The sequence below is a fragment of the Embiotoca jacksoni genome, unplaced genomic scaffold, assembly GCF_022577435.1.
Source record: "Embiotoca jacksoni isolate LCO1_2020_lvr unplaced genomic scaffold, fEmbJac1.0.p SCAF_10, whole genome shotgun sequence".
Lineage (NCBI taxonomy): Eukaryota > Metazoa > Chordata > Actinopteri > Embiotocidae > Embiotoca > Embiotoca jacksoni.
This window is the reverse complement of record NW_027185230.1, coordinates 16,361,040-16,382,701: the sequence shown is the minus strand read 5'-3', so window position 1 is coordinate 16,382,701 and position 21,662 is coordinate 16,361,040. Positions and strand designations below refer to the sequence as shown.

General features: G+C 40.4%; 1 protein-coding gene across 3 annotated transcripts; it reads right to left on the bottom strand.

Annotated features, from left to right (window-relative positions):
• Positions 1-655: 655 nt before the first annotated feature.
• LOC138210719 (lysosome membrane protein 2-like) lies at positions 656-20,599 on the bottom strand. 3 transcript variants are annotated; one of them, XM_069170016.1, is made up of 14 exons: positions 20,368-20,599; positions 20,103-20,266; positions 13,158-13,315; positions 11,978-12,125; positions 11,582-11,773; positions 11,337-11,428; positions 10,560-10,679; positions 7,178-7,356; positions 4,678-4,796; positions 4,262-4,335; positions 4,093-4,144; positions 3,325-3,477; positions 3,133-3,174; positions 656-2,796 (listed from the first exon to the last, which is right to left on the bottom strand). In XM_069170016.1, exons 2-14 carry the CDS (start codon positions 20,223-20,225, stop codon positions 2,686-2,688), a joined length of 1,563 nt encoding a protein of 520 aa, XP_069026117.1. In that variant the 5' UTR covers positions 20,226-20,266; positions 20,368-20,599; the 3' UTR covers positions 656-2,685. The 3 variants fall into 3 exon arrangements, with proteins under 3 accessions (XP_069026117.1, XP_069026111.1, XP_069026124.1); XM_069170010.1 differs by having other exon boundaries at positions 20,103-20,599; XM_069170023.1 differs by lacking the exon at positions 3,133-3,174 and having other exon boundaries at positions 20,103-20,599.
• Between the last annotated feature and the right edge of the window lie 1,063 nt (positions 20,600-21,662).

Below are 21,662 nucleotides of genomic sequence, written 5' to 3'. Positions count from 1 at the left end.
ATCCTGACCACCCTCTCCACCACCTGCTGCAGGGACAGCGGAGCACGTTCTCCAAAAGATTCCTCAATCTTCCGCAATAAGACTGTACAATAACTCACCTCTGGCAAAATCCATCACATAACAATAACACTGTTGACTGTGTTTCTTGGTTGTTTGTATATAATATATATAGATATATACTGTACTGTATATACTGTGCATTTTATATTTTTTACTGCTATTTTATTGCTTTTCTATTATTCTATTATTATCTTATTGCTTCTGTATGCTGCTGTAGTGAAAAAATTTCCCCTCGGGGATTAATAAAGTAACTACCTAACCTAACCTAACCTAACCTAACCCTACCAGCCGGATTTCTTCTTTACTCTAAAAGCATTAAACAAAGCCTTGTCCTAAAATGGAGCCACACAGACCCAATGTTTTGAACCTGTATGGGAAAATGATTTAAGGAAACCTGTGTTTTATTACTATTCAGCATTATCAGTTAATCCAGAATCAGGCTTCTATTCTTGCAGAGCATGTCTGAGGGTGCAAAACCATACTGTTTAGCAATTACTTTTATATAAATCAGATTTGGGAAGCAGTGGAATGGACGTCCAACATCTGTCTCACAAAAAAAAAGAGGCAAACACTTGAGAAGTGAGAAAGACACATCTCCCGAAACTACTTTTTTATTTTTGTGTACAGCGTAAAAACAGTATTAACAGTCAACATTTCAAAACAAGCCGGCAATTAGAAGAATATGTGGTTACAGCAGTAACAATAACTTCAGAAGGTACAATTTGTAATCAAAGTATGGCACAAACTAGCCCAGTGTAGAGTCCATGTAGTTCTTTCGGTGTTTTGGTTTTATCAACGTAACAAAATAATTTATTCTCTTTACCCACAACTACGTTAATATTGTGTAATACTGTGTTCTTTTGCAACAAAAATTGGATTAAACCATTAATTCACCCTCTCATGAATTTATAACTACTACATTAGGCGCTCTGCATAAATTTTCACTGTCTTTATTAGGTTTTCTTATTGTGCATAACTGGAAATAAAGTATGAATTAAATACAAATTTTAAAATCAAATGAAGAAGTAAATAATCTCTCCACTACCATCTGATATATTCATTGTCGATTATTGCAGTGCATCTAATGAGCTGGTCAGAAATAACTCATTCATCCTTACAATGTTACAACAAAAATAAAAGCGCAGTAATAAAAGCGAGGCTCACAGTTCAGATTGAGTATTTCTGCAGCATATTCTACATTACATTAAATGGCACTTGAACTCCAAAATTGTCATCACCAGGATGCCACGATGACCTGGCAATCAAGCAGAGCAGTCTGTCCTTGCGGGCTATACAAAATTCATTTTTAGCAATTGTATGCTAAATATTTGTTTGGTAGCTGGAAGAAAATAATATGCACTTGAGAGTAGATGTGTTGATATGGCATGGCATTGTCTTCACACACAAAAAAAATATATATATACAAAAGGAACAAAAAACAAAATCCAGTAACATTGATTCTTTTAAGGCACAGCTACAGCATTTAAAACACTGGAGACATTTTGATATGGCGATGTTCGTTCGTGTTAGCAGTTATACAGGGCAAAATACTGTCAACACATAAATTCAGTACTGTATGAATAAATGTTTCAAAAACAAAAATCCTGTCATATGGCTAAAGATGGCTGATCGCTCATTATGGCACTAGAAAGACATTGGTGAAGCTCTAACTTGAGATGTTCGTCATTCAGACAATTCTCCATTAACATTTACAAAACAACGCAAAGGACGTCTTACTTTACAAAAATTAAAGTATCAAAGTAAAATATACAGCGTTTTTGCATGATATTCATCCCCATCATACACTGAGAAGAATGTGAGTTCAATACGTCTTACACTGTGTGTGTGTATGTATGTATATATATATATATATATATATACAAACAAATGCCGTACTCTGAAGGCATTTCAGGTACGGTGACACGATGTGCACACACTGCACAGGTATCCCTCTAAATACAGTGCATGAACAGAAAATAACAATGAGATGTGAAAATGTTTTGTAACATTCAATTTTGGAAGAAATGCAAATGAGACATAGTAATACTGATTGAAAAATGTTAAAACACAAAAGACTTGTATGTTTTGCTTCTGTCTTCTGCTTTAATCAAGTTTGACAGCGTCTAATCAGAGGCCCCCTGAGAGTGACATATAATACCTAAAAGGTTTAGGGATTTAATGACCCTGCTCCCCAAAGTGTCCAGTTACAAAGTAGTTAGTCCCTAAAAAATCTGGTTGCACCGAGTTCAAAGCCAGTCAAGAATCCAGTCTAGCCGACCAGATGACGTGGTGAAGCGACAGCATAACTGCCGTTATCCTTTCGTCAGATTTAAAGGGTGTGTTTGTTTTAAGTGCAGTCTCCATCTCTGTTCATGAGAGAACTGCAACCTGCTGTCAATAATTTTACATTATCAGCAACTAATGAGCAGAAAGAAGTGGCCTCTGACACGAAATGTTTTAATGAGTGTCACATTTTTCTGGGAATACACTGAGTTTGATTTTACTGTAGGTAGCTCTCCATGAGTAAAACTAAGTGTGTTTGCAACTAAAAACCCGTCCCCTGTCATCTAACCTTCGCCCACCCCGCCCCGCCTCACACAGCCCCGATCTCTCCCGTCTTCCTCCTCAAGCCTGTGGGTCGACTTTAGGTGTCAGACCGATATAAGTGCCATTCTGGGGATCTTCCTTTTCTTTGTCACTGACTGGAGAGTAAGAGGTGTCATCTTCGGTAGAGGACTGTAGAGGCAGATTGATGATAAAAAGCAGTATTAATAACTCACCACATCTTTGTACAGTTATCCCTGATATTTAAGAAGGGTCCTTAAGCATGCCATCTTAAATACAAATGTAATATTATGACATTATCTTAACGTGTTCAAACCAATAAGACAATAAGGTCACTGTACAAGCAGCAGAATTATTTCAGGTAGTGTGAAAGACATGTGATTGCGTCCTTAACACTGAGACTAAAGAGGCATTTAGTCAATGAATAAAGACTCAAGACAGGACTCAAGACAGAAAATTGAATAAAGCAAATACAACCAAAGCAGCAAAATAAGCATAAAGACTTACAGCATAGAGAGGCTTGGTAAACACAATGCGTTTAACTTCATTCTGCACAGAGACACACAGTGATAAACACATGCACAGTGCCATTAGTGTGTGTGGTTAATTAACTGAATGAATTGTGCCAAAATTAAAACAATTAGGAGCAAGCGAATTGTAAGTTATTAGAATAGAACTCTGTAAAATGGGGTTTCATACCTTCTGTTTGCGGGCCCGGACCAGGAGGATGATGAAGACCGCCAGCATGATGGTACCCAGTGCCACAATAATGAGCGGGAAGTTGGACACCAAGGTGACGATCAGCAGCAACTTGTGTACTCTCGCTGCAGATGCATCATCAATCACCACACTCTGTGTATTACACAATAATATGAGAGATCCATTCGAGGCAAGAGGAAATCAAGCAAAGTACACGCAAGATAATAAACCAGTCACCAGCCGCTGGCTTGGTAAGCTTGGCATCAAAACAGTCTCTGTCCAATGTGAACAAAATCTGCATTTCTCAAAGGGTTTAATTTGGTCGAAACAGGTTCTACAAAAACATACGTGTAAAAACAACAAGTTGGGTTTTTTGATGGTGCTGAACAATTTCCTGGCCAGGAACAGTTACTTGTTAGAAATGTCTGCTCATTGCAGGGCAACCTCACACTGGTTGACAAGGCCTGAGAGACCGGCTAGCTGTTCCCCGCTGTTTTCAGTTTTTACTCTAGGCCAAGGTCAGCTAAACTAAAGCTAAGCTAAGATAAACAGCTATTCTTTACATGTACCAGACAGACACAAGGGTGGTCTCAATCATCTTCTTAATTAACTGTCAGCAACAAGTGTATTTCTTAAAAATAAAAAAAATGGATTCCTTTAATTAGTTCATCATGTCTCCTAACTGGCCACTAACTCATAATATGCATGTCAGCACTTACAGGACACAAATGTGTGTTTCCGCATGTCTTCTATGCCAATAGATCGTACCTCATTGATGAACATGACAGGAAAGATGGTGTCATTCAGGTTTCTGGTGTTCCTGTTTATAAATACACAGTGTGAAGCAATCACACACACACACAGAGCAGATACACACACACACACACACACACATCAATGGTGTAAAATAATAGTCCGTTTGAATACAGATACTCACGGGAATCCAGAGAGTCTGCTGATCAAGACGTTTATCTGGGCTCTCTTGTTGGCGCGTACAATCACTCCAGTGGTCTGTGAGTAAAATAAAAAAATACACATGATGTTAATAATGTGAAGAAAGCCTTGTTGTCACAGACAACAAAACAAATCCCATGACACCGTCTTATCAGTACAACGAAGATATTGAGGACGCCTGACATTGTAACGTCTGCACCATTACTTATACACCACTAGGTGGTGTACCAGTACATCTTTATGTAGCATTTACTGTCACAGATGAATGAAACGCTCTGCTTCTACATATTTCTAAATCGGATTGCAAAGCGGAGTGTGACCAAAAAATACGAGCCACAGCATTAACGTTACTAATCATAACTACAAAGCAAAAAGGCCAGATGAAGCCTGGAGGCGTACCGGGTTCAGGTCCAGAAAGGTTTGGTGATGCGTCCTTTCAGGGGACATCCCTTCAATGGCAGACACATATTTATCATCTGCCAGGTAGAAATGAGGAAAGGAGGCGACCACTGGAGCACCTAAGAGAGGAGAGAAGTGCAATTAGACTTCAAACATAATTACGTTAAGACTCACTTGATTCGCTATGTGCCTCCGTAACACAGTATAACACATTCATTTGGTTAAATCACAGTATCTAAATGTCAACATACAATAACATCACATAAAACACAGGCAATGTTAAAGCCTTTGGCCTAAAGTGTTTTTTTTTTCTCTCCAAATTTTACCTGAAGAAAAGCGAGATTTAAAAAAATAAAAATAAAAGTGGAAATATTTTCACACCAAATTAAAACAAAAGATTAAATGACAGCCTCAGTAAACACTGATGTTATTGAATCAGTTCAAAAATTGAACTGCAACCGAATGTGATGCAACAGAAATGTAAAAAATGATGCTACAAACTTGTAAAAATGATGATGGGTTGCGTTTTAATGAAAGGCACCATTTGACCTGTGCAGAGACCTCCACGGTGGAAAGGGTCGAGGTTTCTTTATATTCCTAATCAATGTGCTCATTTAATTACAGCCCATTACAGCTCTGTAAATGTCAACTAGTAAGATGTTTCTGTGAGCTATTTACACAACAACGTCTTATCATTGGAAATCAAAGAGCGGCAGAGAACACATTTTAATGTCAGATTTCCTTCTGTTTGATGTTTGATCTAAATCAGGACAAAGTAAACAGTAAAAACAGGAGGTGACATGGTGATATGATCTGACCTTTTTGGCAGGACACAGCAGGTTATTCAAGGTTCATTTTTCAAAGAAAATAAACAACACAGGTTTATGAAAGGACAATAACGCTACTTGTACAACTAATTAAGTGCAGTAACTGATATGCAGATAAATAAGTTTATTCGGCCTGCTGAGTTCCTTCCTTATATTGTCAAAAGGAAACATTGCGTTCCGACAATAACGCTTCAGTCAAGATAAAGAAGCGCCCAGTCGAGTAAAACATTTGTGGCGAGGTCATGCCTATATGCGTTAGCCAAGGTGGTTCTGGATGTCTGCAGTTTAGCAACAACAAAAGTGGTCCAGTTTTGCGAGAGCCACGTGTCCTGTCAGCCGCGACACAAAGATGTTGGCACAGTTACAGGCGCTGATGAAGTGGAGCAGAGGTGACAGTTTTCCTGCTCTTGTGTTTGGCAACAGACGTTTGAGAAAAACATTGGACACTCGCAGTCACCTAAGACCGGGGTTCACGTGACAACCTGGCAAGGTCACCGCAGTGCAGACACTCATATATTTGTATCTGTATTCTTAAGAGTGGCGTTAATCCCTGTACACGTTCTCCACCACCTGCTCCTTAACGCAACCCTACAGACCTGACCTAATTTCTGTTGGGGGCTAAATTTATGACATCAGCAGTGCTTTAACTTAATCTTACCAATGTTTCTGCATGTTTTATAGCATTGAACTACAATTTATGCTTAACCTGAATGTGAACTGCAGTCTCCAGTCTCCAGTCTCCATTCATTTCAGTGCACTATGAAAATCATTTTGCACACCCGAATCCATGGCGTCTGTTTTAATCTTTGTCAACATTATTCAGATTCTTCTGTAACGTTTCAAATCAATCTCGGCTTTTAAATGCGACAACAATGTAACTCCGGGTCCAAGAATAACACGGCATGACGTTCCCCTCCTTGAAACAAGTTACAAATCTCTGCATGTTGATGCTGAAATTAATAGAAAGTAACAGTTACCAAGAGGTAAATGTCCTGAAATGTATTAAGAAGCTAAAACACAGCATTTTATTCATAATCCATGTGATGTGTATTTTTTTTTCTTTAACAGGAAATACAAATCTTAAAAAGACACGTGGGACAACTGGGCTGTGACTACAGGCACTAAGGTAATGGCCGAACATATTCAAGGGCAGAATCAGGTGACAGGGCTTACTGCCCCTTCAGCTACTGGGCCAGTCATGGTCAGATGGTGCCTGAGGTGTGGAGAGAGCTGGAGAGCTCTGTCACATGGGTCATTCAGAGGGTATGAGTGGGCTGGTGATAGTAGGAAGGAAAATAAAAGGAGAGCCTCAGTAAAACAAGAACTAGCGTGTTGTGAATTATCATTTAAAAAAAAAAATTAAAGTGGGGTCGATAGAAAGAAGAAGGAACGAAGCAAGAAAAATCAAAGATCTTAGGCAGCTTTCAAAGTTATGAGTTTAGTAGAGAGGCTCAAGGCAAAGTGGAAGCAAAGAGGCTTTGTGTCGGATGCATGGCTAATTAAAGAAACAGAAGAAGAAAGACGAACAGAAACAGAACAGAAATATACTGGCCTCAGTATATTTCTGTTTGTCTTTCTTCTTTCTTCTTATACTCTGGGTGCGGGACCTTGAGAGAGGCATGTGAACATTCGAAGTGTGGGTGAGAAAATGTGCTGCACAAGCTGACATTTACCTTTTCGACAGGGACTGACTTTAAGAAGGCCGGTACCCAGGCACTCTTTCGGGGTGACGCAGAAGCCCTTGTTGGCCGGGTTCTCCTCCTTGCTGGCCAAAACCGAGCGTGGCGGTGTGAAGCGGTAGGCTGGGATTCCTTTCACCTCCACGTCTTTCTCAAACTCCATGTAGATTGACCTGAAGTGTGAAGCGAAATATCACATGATCACTAATACAAATTAAAATACAATTCCACTGTAATTGGAGAATTTTCACAGTTTGTATCCTCTTCATCTCTGTTTACAAATACAACTGCACTTGTGTTATCGTTCTAATACTCAAAATTTTGTATACCATCAATTTATTGCTGTTAAAGACTGTAGCCTGTATATTAGATCTTTAACGTGAAGTTTTCTGATTTAAGATGTAGGAAAAACTTGCCAGCTGCCAACGTAACAATAAAAAAAGTGAAAACCACAAGCATGAATACAGTGTAAATATGACCCTGATCTCTCCACAGGGCTGGTGGAGACAAACCAGTGATAAAAATACAGTAATACAGTTTTTTTTTTTATACCATTACAACACGTATATGCGGCAACCATACTTTTTTTTTTTCATAGCTCCTTAGCTACTATAGCTTTATTATAAGCCCCACATAAATTTGGGAATATATATATTTTTTTTGAAGGAAGGAGAACAGTGGGCGTCAGGAAGGGATTTCTTAATGGCCAATATTAAAAGGAGGATTGATTACAGCAAGAAAAACCTGATTCTCTGTTCATACGGGAACCAAACTATTGTTTTAAGACAGACTTGGAAAAGTGTGAATCTGACCTTGAAGCTTTGAATTAACGAAGCGAAAAATCACAGACTGACTTGACATTAAAGCTTGGGACTTTCCACTAATTTAACCTTTATGCTGAAATCCTGTTGACGTACCTAAAAATAATGCTGGGCTGTGGCAATTTACTTCCTTTTGTACTGGGAGCAGAGAAATCATAAATCTTTAATTCTCGTATAATGTTTGTTGTGTGATCATTGTGTGCAGTCCATCCTTGTGTCTGCAGGTCTGTCCTGTCGGGGGAATCCCGACTATTTGCATCGAGAACAAAGCGCTCTATACAGTGTCTGCCAACTGGCTGGGAGGATGCGGCCCACCAGTTGTGCAACAATACTATACAGACCTTTCCCTTGACCTTGGTGAGAGACGCCAAGTAAGAAGCCATGTGTGTTTCTGCACGAGAACAGGACTGTAAGCCTCCGCTTCGTGCTGCTGGGAACGATTTCAGATGAACTAAGCAAAAAACACGGTTGTTTTAAAAATCCTGAATATATGGAGGGACAAAATTAGGAACAGTGTGCCAGATGGTGTGAGATAGTGCAGGTGTAAAACATGTCATTTTTATTTGAAATTAAATTAAAGGCCAGAAAAGAGATGGGAGAATGTACTTTCTCTACTATTTACTATTTTCTGTGACTTTTGATTTATATACGCTATCTATAACAAATCAAATCACATCAGTTAAACTTTCGATCGTGGCCGTAGGAAAGATTAGTGTTTGGCAAAATGCGAGTTGGTATTTAAACAATGACACCTGTCTGCAATTCATCAAAACTTTTTGTGGCTCAGCTGTCAGTTAGTGGACCAAAGGGTCACCACCACGTCAGCATGCAGATGGGAATTCAAGTAGTTTTTTCAAACCTGCAGATCAGATTTAGCCAAACACAAATTTGCAACACAAAGTGGTGTTGTGTTTATCTGACAGGGGCTTAAGTGTGTGGGAGGTTGCATGTATGACTTACCGCAACATTTCCTTTAGACATTATGTTAAAAAATACAGGAAACAGAGGGGGAGTCTTCCCTTTAGTCGCAGTAACATAGGCCACCCTGATGACTCCACCAGGCAATGAAGAAGTAGGTGAAAGTGTCCAGCAAATATTTGGGAGAGTTTTTTTTTTTGTTGACACAGGTCCAATCAGAGTCAAAGGTACAGCCACACCACTCCAGCACATTCTTTCCATGCTCGACAAAAAGGGCAAGATGTCGGCAGCAGCTTCTGTTTTTTTAGGTCAAGGTTGTTTTCTGGGGACACATCGCTTATATTTTGCAACAAACAAGACTTAACATTTGCAAAATCAAACCCAAAGGAACTATTAGTCATTCAGAGTGCTCTCAGCATTCGTCAAGCTTTCAATGAAGACATCTTGGCTCTGAACTCCTCCAGGATCCTTCTTTGATTTTCAGCACCCCCACAAGCAATAGTTGAGAACATTTCTGGCAGACATTTTCAAGATGTGATATTTGTTCCGTGTTTAGCTCAAATCAATACTCGTCAACAACCGCAACGTGCTCGATTTTTCATTCTCATTCCCCCTTCGCTCACCAGCCCTTCATTTCCATGAAACTGCAGAGAAACATTCGTCTTCTAGTTAGCCTTAAGTAAGTAAATGTTTTCTGGAAAACAGCACATTAGTCTTTCAGAAAGCCCTCACAGTATAGGCAGAACAGTCAACAGTAAACAGAGGTCACCGGCAGTGCTATTTGTTTGTTGTCAGGATGTTATGATAACAATCCAAGGGATCCAGAGCCTGTGAACATTATTTCCATACCAGATATGAAAGTCTCCATCTCAGTATGCTGGGTCATGTTCCAGGAATGCACATCAATTCATGATCCCACCAATCTCAGGTACAATGTCAATGTCAAACCCGTGTTGCTGCCAGTCTACTTGTCTGTAATGACACATAATATAACTCCTTGTATTTGAGACAGATTAATAGCGCATTTAGGACCGGTTTAATTAGACTTTTGCTAGTGTAACGGCAGATAATTTTAGTGCACAATCAGGCAAACATGCTTCTGGTGCTGGACGAGGTGGGATGTGTCTGACCACTGCAGTAATCTTCCAAAGAACCAACCCTTAGGCACAGCTGCTCATGGGACAACAGAGAAAGTCACAGGATCATTAGGACTCATACTCTGAGCACCATCTGTACCAATGTTGACAATCCATTTAATTGTTGTCATGACATTTCACTAAAAGTGAGAAATGTCAATTTCATGGCGGTGCTGGAGACGAGGTCAATCCTCGGATCATCATGGATCTTTATACCAGAATCTGTGACAATCATTGGAGCAGTTGTTGAATATTTCACTCTGAACCAAAGAGGTGGACCAGCTGCGGAGCCATGCTGCTAGCATGGAAACAAACTGCTATTACTCCAACAACATTCATGTAACAATATTTAAAATGTCCTCACTCACTCACTCACTCACTCACTCACTCACTCACTCACTCAGAGGAAAATAACAATGAAAGTATGGTGAGTTAAGTGCTTAAAGTCATAGCATATGAGAGGTGCAGGCAGCAGGAAGGCGCTGTGGTGCTGAACTGTACCTGCACAGGTCTGGGGTGAAGATGTAAATGCGTTCATTCTTTTCCAGCAGAGGATGGAAAGCGCTTCCATCTGATCCATTGATGGCGTTGCTTTGGTTAGAAGTCCAGAAAGTCAGCTGGCTGTAAAGCAACACAAAGTCCAAATGCATTAGAGTTTCATGTCTTTTTAAAATTTAAAAGAAGATTTCAAAAAGGCGTCATCTTGATACGGGAACTGTATCTCTGGCAACTGTCTCGATGTTTATATAAAATGTGCACTGCCTGCAAGACAACCAAAGACTGCTTTCACTTGAGTCCAGATTTATCTTATATTAACGAAAACAGACAGAAAACAATGTATGCTGTTTACAAAATCTCTACTTGCAAAGGCAACAACCTTATCACGTCCATCTTAACAACAGTAAATTACAATAGTATGTTTGATGATCAAAAATGTTTTTATCTGAAGTTACAGTTGGAACACTATGTCATTTCCCAGGAGTAAAAGGGTAATTAGATACTCCAATGGAACAGGGACAATCAAATTGGATAAGAACGGTCAGTAAACAGCCATTATTAAGACATTCCAAGTATCAGTATTTCCTGCCATGTGCTTTGCGCTGAGCGGAAATGGCCAAGACCACCAGGCAAAAGAATAGGCTGCGAGACACAGCCAGCGCTCCCCCATTTAGCGGCACAAAGAATTAGAGCCTGAGCATTGAGAAGTTTGTTAATCCGAGAGTTATCCCATGAAGTTTCATCACTGTGGATGAAGACAGTGTGTTTGTGTGAGACTACCTTTGACCCTTCCATGTTTCGACCCGACCGTAATCCAAGTAGTTCTGTACTCCGGTGTGGTAGATAAATTCCCCATCATTAGTTCCATTTTTCTAAATCCAAAAACAAACATTCTGGTTATTAAAAAAATGTGTTTTACAAACGCTCAAATTTCCTCTCCAGAGAAAAAAAACAACAACAACACCTGCAGCTGTAATTTGAAAAGGTTCATCAGCTTTAATTATTTGTTGGAGCTGTATACGTGCCTTGTACATGAGGCCAAAGATCTTCTCCACGTCAGGTTTGGTGGCAGCAACGCGGGCAAGCAGGGGGTCTTCGTAGCCCCAGAGCAACTCATCCACAGTGCGAGTAGTGAACAAGCCGCTATTCAGAGTGTTCATCCAGATGGACACCATGGAGGCCCTCCAGAAACTGCCTTTGGCTTGCTCCATTACGGCCTAGAGACAGGAAGGGCAGCAGAGACAAGGAGACATGGGAAATAATGCGAGAATAAGAGGTGGTGATCATTGAGAAGGTGCTGAGGAAACAATGAATCAAAGTGCAGAAGGAAATCGTGCAAGCTACAAAACACACACTCCTCTTTCCCCCACTTGGACTTCCACTTTCCTCTGCTTGTCTAAGACCTTTGGCTCGTGACTCACCCAAGCGGGGATGTTGACCGTGGTGATGTTATCCACAGCTGGATCACCCACAGACCTCTCTCTCATGAACACAAAGCTTTTGGTGTTGTACGCGGACACTTTTGATTCATTTGCCAACATGCTCACGTTGTCCTTGTACCTGTACTCCCTGTGCAAACACAATGAGACAAAACATTAGTAGTCTTTCAATTTTCTCGAACTCTTGTGACAAATAAACTTCATGTATTAGTTAAAAATGTAAAAAGCAGTGCACAGTAAACTCAGATTAACAAATGATTTATATTACACAACACAACTATTTGACATGTCCATTTGAATTTAGTCAACCCAGACAGTTAAGGGTGGTTGGCAGAGGCAGATGATCTTGACATGCACTGTTGTAACATTTTTGGTGCTTTCAGAGTGAACCTTGATATTTATTTAAGGTTTCAGTGGGTTAAATTTAGAGAAAAAAAAAAAAAAAAAGGTTTCTTGTCAGAACTCATACGACAGATATGAGACCCCTTGTCTGATCTTCAGGGCTAATAACATTAACCACAGACATCAGCATTTTTTATGCTTCATAATATCTGAAAGAAACCCAAAATAAATGAAGAGAACACAAATGGGGAAGTGGAGAAGCAGAAGAAGCCTTTTCCCTTTAATGCAAATAGCTGCGGCAATGTTTTCAATGGATTGTATTTGTCTAGTCTCTGTATCGCACTTGAAAATTGTCATCTAAAGTAAGTGTGAACATACTGTACAAACTAGGGCACGATTGAGCAATTTTACCAGTATATATGTTGACCAATATGTGTTGATATGAAAACTTTGTCTTACTGAACATAAGGCAGAAAAAAGTGCCTGGGGAAATGAGACATTTTGCTATTTCTGTTTTTTTTACAGTTATTTTTCACGACTAAATTACGACTGAAGTCGAAGAACAAATATCTTGCTATTATCCTTATCAGAATTCTTTTAGTCTTAATAGTATTGGCTTAAAAAAGCAGTATCAATGAGCCTTATTAAAAACCATTGTCTTCTATGTTTTCAAAGATTTCCTTCAAGAGCTCTTATTGCTTTTACAGTCAATCCAAAGTAAATATGAATGAAATGGAATATTATTTGCGACGAGAAGTTTGGGAAGTTCCATGTTCCAGATTTTGTGTCTGTCTTCGTGAAAGTTGCTCCTGCACCCTACCTGTATGTGTAGGGGCCGACCTGGTTGACCTCCGGCTTGGCCCCTTTAAGAAACTCCTTCATGTTGGTCATATTGAAGAAGAAATACTCCATGTACACGGGAGGGGGAGGGGATTTCCATGACCCAAACACACGGCTGCCCTCCACCAAAACAATCTCCTGTTGAGACATAAAGTACAAATCTCAGTTTAAAATTCAACATGATGCAGCAAATCAAATCTTAAATCAAATCCAATGCCCTTAACTGGGATTGCACAAACGATGTACTTCAACAGTTCATATTTCTGCTTGGTATATGACTGTGACTGGGGAGTGTTTTTCTGTTGAAGGGAGTTTCAGCAGATGATGTATTTTCCACAGAAAGTGCAAGATTTCAGCAACAGCAAGCACATGTTTTGAGTTTTGAAGTTGCCACAATGTGTTCCCAGTAAAAACAACCCAGAGAACAAAAACATACTTGGGGGGGGGGGGGGGGGGGGGGGGGGGGGGGGGGGGGGGGGGGGGGGGGGGGGTGGGGGGGGGGGGGGGGGGGGGGGGGGGGGGGGGGGGGGGGTGCGGGGGGAGGGGGGGGGGGAGCTGCTGTCTGAGCGTCGGACAAGAGCATTGGCTGCACACATGAACGGTACTAAGGGGAGACCCTTCCACCGCTCCATTGTCAGCAGTTGCCAATGACAACGGGCACTCAGGGGGTGGGGGGAGGTTGGGGGGGGGGCGAGCCGCTGACAGATCATGTGATACAGAGAGCTGGATGGCCACTGTTTGTGCAGGACTCCGACCTTAATGATGTGAGCCACATTCCTCAGGACCGAGCCTTGTGAGGCCCTGGAAGTGCAGCTGCCTGGTTTCGTTACAGAGTACGGCAGAAAGATTTCTCACAGCAAATGTCACTGGACTAAAATGTCCCGGTTTGCAGAAATCTCACTTTGGCCTAATTGTGTCAGACTCGTGCTCAAGTTAACAGCAATACTTTGGTGTGAAACAAAGCACAGAAGAGCTCAACGAGCCCCCTCTTCGTTTGGGGTCCTCTCTACTTGTTCAGAGACAAAAGTTTAGCTGAGTGGCCAAGGACAATAAAGCTGTCACCTTAGATTGAGGAAGGGAGAGCGTGGTCTTTCTATGTCGCTCTTTCATGCTCCGAACAAGCAAACAATATAGCAAACCCTCCCAGCATGCCATGTAAAATACATCGAAAACAGGAACAGAGAAACCTTCTTATCTCAGCACTTACCACCGCCATGCTTGCACCACTCCTGATATGAAAATACATGGGTCAGGTGTATACACAAATACACATAAAACCAGTGCTTTGATGTGGAGACATTCACATGCATAGATGTGGACAACACTGGGCACAGCAAGAGGCTCTTTATTAAAGCCTCCAGTCATAGTGCACAGGCTTTGCATACTCTAAATGGGTTTGCCTCAGAAGTGGCCAAAAACCCCAAAGCTCCACCAGCTGAAGTGAAGTCCAACCCTGCTGTTACTGAAGGCATCAAAAGCATATTACGGTCCATTCAGTTTCACATTGACCATGAACACCCAGTGGCTACCAACTCGCTGAAGTGGTTATAGTGGCGGACTGCTGGTTGACTCAAACACAACCTAGAGAAAGTCTGATTATTATAAAGATCTCACTACATGGATTACACAAATTTAAAGGTATTTATCTGAAGGCGTTTTTAAATTTTTTTTATTTGTGACATTTTGAGCTGAGCTGGTATGGCTCTATGGACGGCAATCTCAGGCCAACACTTTGCTCCAGAATGAAATATCGACTATAAGATATCATCCAGCTGACTGCAGCGATCCAGATTTTCCTCTCCCACCAGCAGGAGGATCACATTTGTGGCTTTGAGTGAAACGTTTTAACTTCTATTGGATCCATTTCAGCAGCCTTCTTTGTTTTGGCCCACCACGGCATTTGACAAGCTTCTGCTTATCCTCCTTATTCTTAAGGGCTGTAACATCCAAACCGTAATGACTCCCAAATGTACATTTTGTGAAGCTAAAAAGTAGTAATAGTTGTCTCATCTATGAAATCTACAAAGAATGCACACTGGTAAGAGAAAGTTTCTAAACGATTGGCAAGTGGTTGTTTTTGACAATATATATTTTTTTAATAAGAAAATTACTATTACTAGATTTCTACTGACATAAACCTTTATTTATTAACCGCAGTCCTCCAACTAGGATACATTTTGGCCCTGCGTATGAAAGAACTTGCGTACCAGCCTGGCCGGCTTCAGCCTGTTTGCTTTTATTATGTTCAGTCTGTCTTTAGGTTAATTTCCCTTTTAGAGATTATTTCCATTTTTTAGCGTATTGCCTATCTTCTATAGTTGCAGTAGAGGCGGACAGAAAATGTGGGAAAGGGGGCGAGGATTTACATGCAACAAAAGTCCAATCGGCCAAAAGTTGAACTGGGGACTTGGCAGCTGAGGGCATTTTTGACCATGTGATGTGCACCTTAAGCACTGGGCCATCAGGTCGAGCCTTACTTCCCTTTTAATTACATAAAATGAACTCTCTTTAGTTACAAGTCATGTGTGGTCTTACAGCCTTTGTCTCGAATCATGTTAATAGTTTTAGAATAAATTCACAGTTGTTCAAATATTTGAGTCCAAACTCAAACGCTGATGGAAACCCAGCAGACCACCAGCGAGGGGCCACAAGCCACTCCGTCTAATCTAGTCTAGTCTAGACTAGTCTGGTCGATGTAAAATTACCAAATTCCTGCTGAGGAACAAGTCGTTTTTCACCGTTTTTCACCATTGCCTCATAATCAGGACATTGCATTCGGACCCGGGTTGACTTGGATGGCAGTTGAGCGGCTGCCAACCCAGCCGATTTCCCAACAAACCTGGCAGTGCGAAAGAGGCTTAGCACACAAAGAGAGTGTACCGCTGGGAGGGTATCTGTGGGAAGAAATCCTTCACACTGGTGCAACTGGGGTAAGGCAGTAACCTGATACAGCTGAAATACATCATACTGTTAGGCCAGCAGATGTATGTCAGCATGTGAGGGACTTCTGTGGATTTCTGCCACACACATATATTTTACCACATAAGATATTGTTTTCCAGATAAAACCAAAACTTGATGAGACTTGATTCTTTTTGCAAACATACGTCTGAATGTGTTAAAACATGTGAAGGTGAATTCATTTTTTAAGTTGTAAAAGTATGTGGTCAAACATCGTGCACTACAGTGAATCCCTTTATGTTTTGTGTACTGTTGCTATATGGTTTTATGATGTCAAAATCTACATTACACTTGGTTAAATAGACTCTTACACACAAACTCGAGACTTCTGTCCATGGTGAAACAATATTTATCTCTTCTTCGCTCTCTTTTCAGTTGGCAAAAAGCAAAACTGTGGATCACAGCCAACATCTGGTGGAACAGACTACCTGAATCATCATAAATCCACAAACATACAGCGTCATAACAAGAGCTGTGTGGAATGGTCGGTTATTGATCGTTACTAAGAAAGTGAGAGGAAACTAGAGGTTGTTAACTCGTTTCTTAACTAGAAGAAAAAAAAGATGCATTTTGAACATTAACTTCATTTAAATTTTGTCTGTGCTTCAAGTAAAGAAAGACCTTCCAAATTGCCACCACAAACCCTGCTGTATTTAAGACTGTAAACTGCAACAGCATTTGAAAGTGCTTTTGAAATGTTAAGATTATGCCACCAGAATCAGGAAACCTCAACCTCAAACCTCGTCCTCAGACTACCTGGAATCACTGACCCAAGCTCTCTTGACCTTGGTAATTTGATATCCTGGTTACGACCCAGCGCAAACTGGCCTCGTTGTCCTGAAGGGTCTATAAAAGTAACTTCATAAACTTCTATCTAAAGCGCTACCATCCAAGCCCAAACACTTCCATACAGCCCCATCCGACCGTCTAAAGATAAATAGGATGTTTTTATCACTGTAACTGACAAGCTTGAAACAAATATTGTAAGTGTAAATATGCTAGTTAAACAAGAATAAACTGTCAGTGATGAAGATTTTTGTTTATTTTATCAGTCACTCCAACAACTTCCTTGCTCTGTCTATTTTCTCAGTTGTTTTAGCTTCAACAGTACTTCACCTGAAAAAAGTATTTCAAGTGTGAAAGTTTTAAAATAGAGTAATGACTAGTTGATACGTCTGTGATCGAAATCGTGTCTGCACAATTGGATCTACAGTCAATAATTAACACCACATTATTCAATATTTGGAAGCTCCACTTTCTGCAGCTAAAGACCTCAATGAAAATTAAAGAGAATATTTTCAACGTTACGACCAACTCTTTGCACTACTGTAGAAAGCCTTGAATATTTTCCTTGACCTCTAAAGTCAATCCTAAACCTCTTGGGGAGAAGCGATGTGAAACCTGTTATGGAGAAGCAGGCTTGATATGAAAATAGGGATGAAGGCGTGCCATATGATATGACCAAATGTGGGCCAACACTGTTATCAAAGTAAAGTGAACCTTCTGGGAAGGCGTCGCTGACATTAAAAGATCATTTACATAATCGTTATTTGCAGCCCTAGATTGTTGTTTTCAACACCACAGTGCAGCTGCGGAAGTCTGCGGAATCGTTTTTTAACTGCGGTGTGAACCGCAGGTATGTGAGCAATGTCAGCTCATACAACAAAAACATACCCACCAACTGGAATTAGAGAAATTTATAATTGACTCAGAGTTGAACAATTGACCTACTTTAAAGCATCAGTGGTTAAGTACTTAACATTTGTGTTAGCTTGTTGCGTTTGATCTTATTAGCAGCTACGTGATGGTTTTTTTTGCCAAACAAATTCATAATACAGCACTAAAATATGTCTAAACAAAACAGTAGGTGGACGAAAGCAGACTTTTACAGTAACTGCATGTTGAGAATGTGAACTGTCTTTACTTAACATAAACCAGTGTTGGCTAGATGCCGATGTGGAATAATTCATGTGTCAAAAGGGTATGCAAGACCTTTTCGGCCCTGTCTTTTATTAGCAGATTTATTCAAATGAGAACGAGAACAAGTAAACTGACTCCTCTGTGAATTTAATCTATTTTGCCATTAAATCTGAATGATAAATTTAGATTTTGTTTTGATTACAATGCCATGAGATTATGAAACTGAATGAAACCTGAATGCATGATGACCCCTGATAGTGTGCATATTTCTTTTTGCAGTCCGTTGACTTCTTTGCCTCTGAGGCTAAAGGTCAAACACCTGAGGGCTATTTAAACTGCAGGTTAAAAGTTGAGTTGAGTGAGACAAGTACATGTGCTTGACAATACTGATGTTTGCATAAGTTTAAATGTCCATTTCTACAGACAAAGTGCACCCACCACGTAAGTGTCTGGAAACAATCTTCACAATTAACAAACAACTTTCATTATCAACTGTTTACTTAAACTCTACGACTTGTTTTTTTTAAGAAATCTGCAAGTATTTGGATAATCGGTCTCGCAATGATGTCGCAATGTTGCTGTTCAGCTCAAACTGTTCCTCTCCCCTCTTATAACTGTATTAACGTCAAACTTATCGGAACTAAAATGTGTAAAAACAGCTGGACGCATGTTATATATTTTGTTGACTAGTTTACTTACATCATTCAAAATGTTTCCAACAATGTTGAAACCCAGAGAAATCAGTCATTTTAGTCAAGGGAATGGTTTGCCTCATTTGCTCGCCTGTTGGTGTGACTTGGCTATTGGGGCCCGGCTGGCAGCCAACGTTTGGGTTTCTATGGAGCGGAGTCACACCTCGACTTCACTGAGCCTCACCTCCAACTCTTGCAAATAAACATTTGTGTACCAGCATCAGTAAAAGAGGCAGAGGAACAGTTAACCATAAGACACACTGAGAAAAGACAGATGGAGAATGCGAGGGAGAAAGAAAAACTTTCTTTGCTAATTGCTCTTAAAGTGGTGAAGATAAATTTCCCCACTGAGGTCAGACATTTTAACATTTTTCTTTTATTACAAACTCGGTTTTTATTTGACACGTGTAAAAAATTCCATCCAATATCCAAGACAAGCAATACCAACCAAACACTTATTCTCAGCTGCAGAGTTCACCTTTAAGCCACCTTCTGTCAAAATAACATTATTGAAGGCAGAAACATGCATCAGCATCAGAATTAGGAATTCCTTTGTATCCACAATCTGCTTCAAAAAGTCTTTCTAATAAAGTCTTTCAATGTAAGTTCATGGAACAGGAACTTTGACCAAGATAGTCCAGCTGTATAGAAGAGAAAGTGCTGATTGCATATGGCTGGCTGGTGAACCTATAATTTCCCATGAATAACCCATACCTCATCCACCTCAAAGAGTCAGAGCTACTCCCTCTGGGAGGCAACATCAGCAAATAACACGTTATAAACGGGAGAAGATTGTATACTTTGGTCTGCTGCTAAAATGTATTCAAAGTTTGGAGTCACTTATTGTTTTTGAGTCATGGAGTTATTAGCACATCTTACATCCCAATGTAGTTCAACTGCGTGCAAAGTAGAGCTGAAACAACAAGAGCTGAGGGGCTCAAAAGTGATCTGCAACTGGATAATCAATTAATTCTTCACATCACGTTCAGCTCTGCGAAGAAATGATGGTTTTTTTTTCTACTAATTATCAGTGAGCAAAAAATATAATTGACACAACTGATAATGAAAAACAATGGAATTAATCGTGATTGCAATCAAGCATACCAGCGAGCTTTCAATCTAATCCTCTAAAGTTTGCAAACAGTAGCGGACCTGTGGATGAGTGAGGATCATACAGAACAATCCCGTCATTGTAATGGTTTCTGTCATTCTCAATACTTGTACACAGCAGCCCATTCAAAAGAAGAAAAAGAAAAGCACGATATTAGTCATCCAAACTGCCCCTCAGAGGCAACTGGCCGAGTGCTCGATAAAGTTCTCAGGATGAAAATGCTTTTTATTTATTTGTTTTACCTTCTTCAGCCGGTTGTGCATCAAAGTGCGGAAAACTTGAGCCACAACCAAACCGATCCCAACGATCAGCAGGTGAGCGCAGATGATCCCCACCGCGTAAATCGCGCAGGATCTTCGTGTCATGTTTTGCAGGTGCTGTGTTGCAGAGAGCTCTCGAAGGATGGCTGGATGGATGGATGGATGGAGAAGTTAAGTTTCGCGCTGGTTTTTGTTTTCCTTTCAAGTCTTCTTATAACTGCAGAAAGTGTGAAATAAGAGCTCCGACCTCGATTTCTCCCACGCTGCTTCCCCTTTCTTTTCTTTTAAAGTTGAAGAAAAGTTTCTTCAGGGCTGCAACCCTGCGAGTAACTAAGTAACGGTAGGAGAAGTTGGGTTTGTCCTTCCAAGTTTCAGAGAGATCTGGGCCAAGTCTGGTTATGTTTGGTTAATGGTGAAACGGTGACTACCACGAGGTCACTTCGGTCGCTCTGAAGTGGCGACCTGAAGGCGCATAACATAAAACATGTGCCACAGACTATTTGTAGCGGAGCTGTGAAGTCTCTCCCTCCCGTCGCACGAGGAGAGTCCTGATTGGTCGTAACAGCTTGCGTGTCCGCAAGGCATGAATGAATGTGCGCGGGAGAGTATGCGCAGCAGAGCCAGCCCTGCATAAGAGTCACGACCTGGGTCGCGGAAGACCTACTTTACTGCGACTGGCCGAGGTGTCAACACCTGAGGAGTTATATGAATTATTTCATTTTGAAAGCCTTTTCTACCAACAGTGCGTTTACAGCAGATCACGCCATGACGCTGAGCCACAAGCAACGTCAACAGGCAACAGCTCTTTCTCCTTGTTCACTTGTACAACCACTTCCTGCAACTACTTTATTTCAAACGCCCTTCACTCTGCTGCGTGGCAGATCGGGCCAAAAGTGTGTGCAAGAAGTAGTGGTCACAGTGAACTGGATTGCTGAAGAGGTGTGTGCAACATCAAGTTTCTGCATCTTGGTGCTGTAAAAAAAACATGATATATAGTAAGTGAAATCAATGATTTATTCCCTATCCGGGCACTACCACCACACTACATCAGTTAGATAGAAATCTGATGTAACCTACTTTGTAGTTGAATCACAAGTACATGTATTTACATTTTGTTGTTTCTGCAGAATGAGTACTTTTACTTTTCATACCTTACATTTTACTGATAATACTTCTGTGCTTTGAGTCCAATTTCCATTGCGGAACTTGTATTTTTACTTTGTTGTATTGGTACGCCAAATTATTCTCAAGTAAACAATCAGAGTACTTCCTCACTGGACATAATACAAAGCAAAGAGGAGATGGCAAATCATTCTCTTTTAGACATCTTGAGTATTACTACATCAATAAGTACATCAACCTTCTAAAACAAGGTTTACGAAGTGCTTTACAGAGATGAAAGACAGACAAGAGAAGGCAAAGAAAAGAATAAAGCCAGTAATAACAGATTAAAGAATAAAATAATAAAAACAACACACATAGAAGAAAATAAAAAAACACAGATAACATTAGAACAGGAGTAGAAGTTTAAGAAGAAATGGC

Coding starts and splice junctions, on each gene's coding strand:
- LOC138210719 (XM_069170010.1), bottom strand. CDS start 20,225: ATGACACGAAGATCCTGCGCGATTTACGCGGTGGGGATCATCTGCGCT. Junction 12,126..13,157: donor GTCGGCCCCTACACATACAG/GTAGGGTGCAGG, acceptor GTGTTTGCACAG/GGAGTACAGGTACAAGGACA. Junction 4,797..7,177: donor AGTCAGTCCCTGTCGAAAAG/GTAAATGTCAGC, acceptor CTCCTCTCTTAG/GTGCTCCAGTGGTCGCCTCC.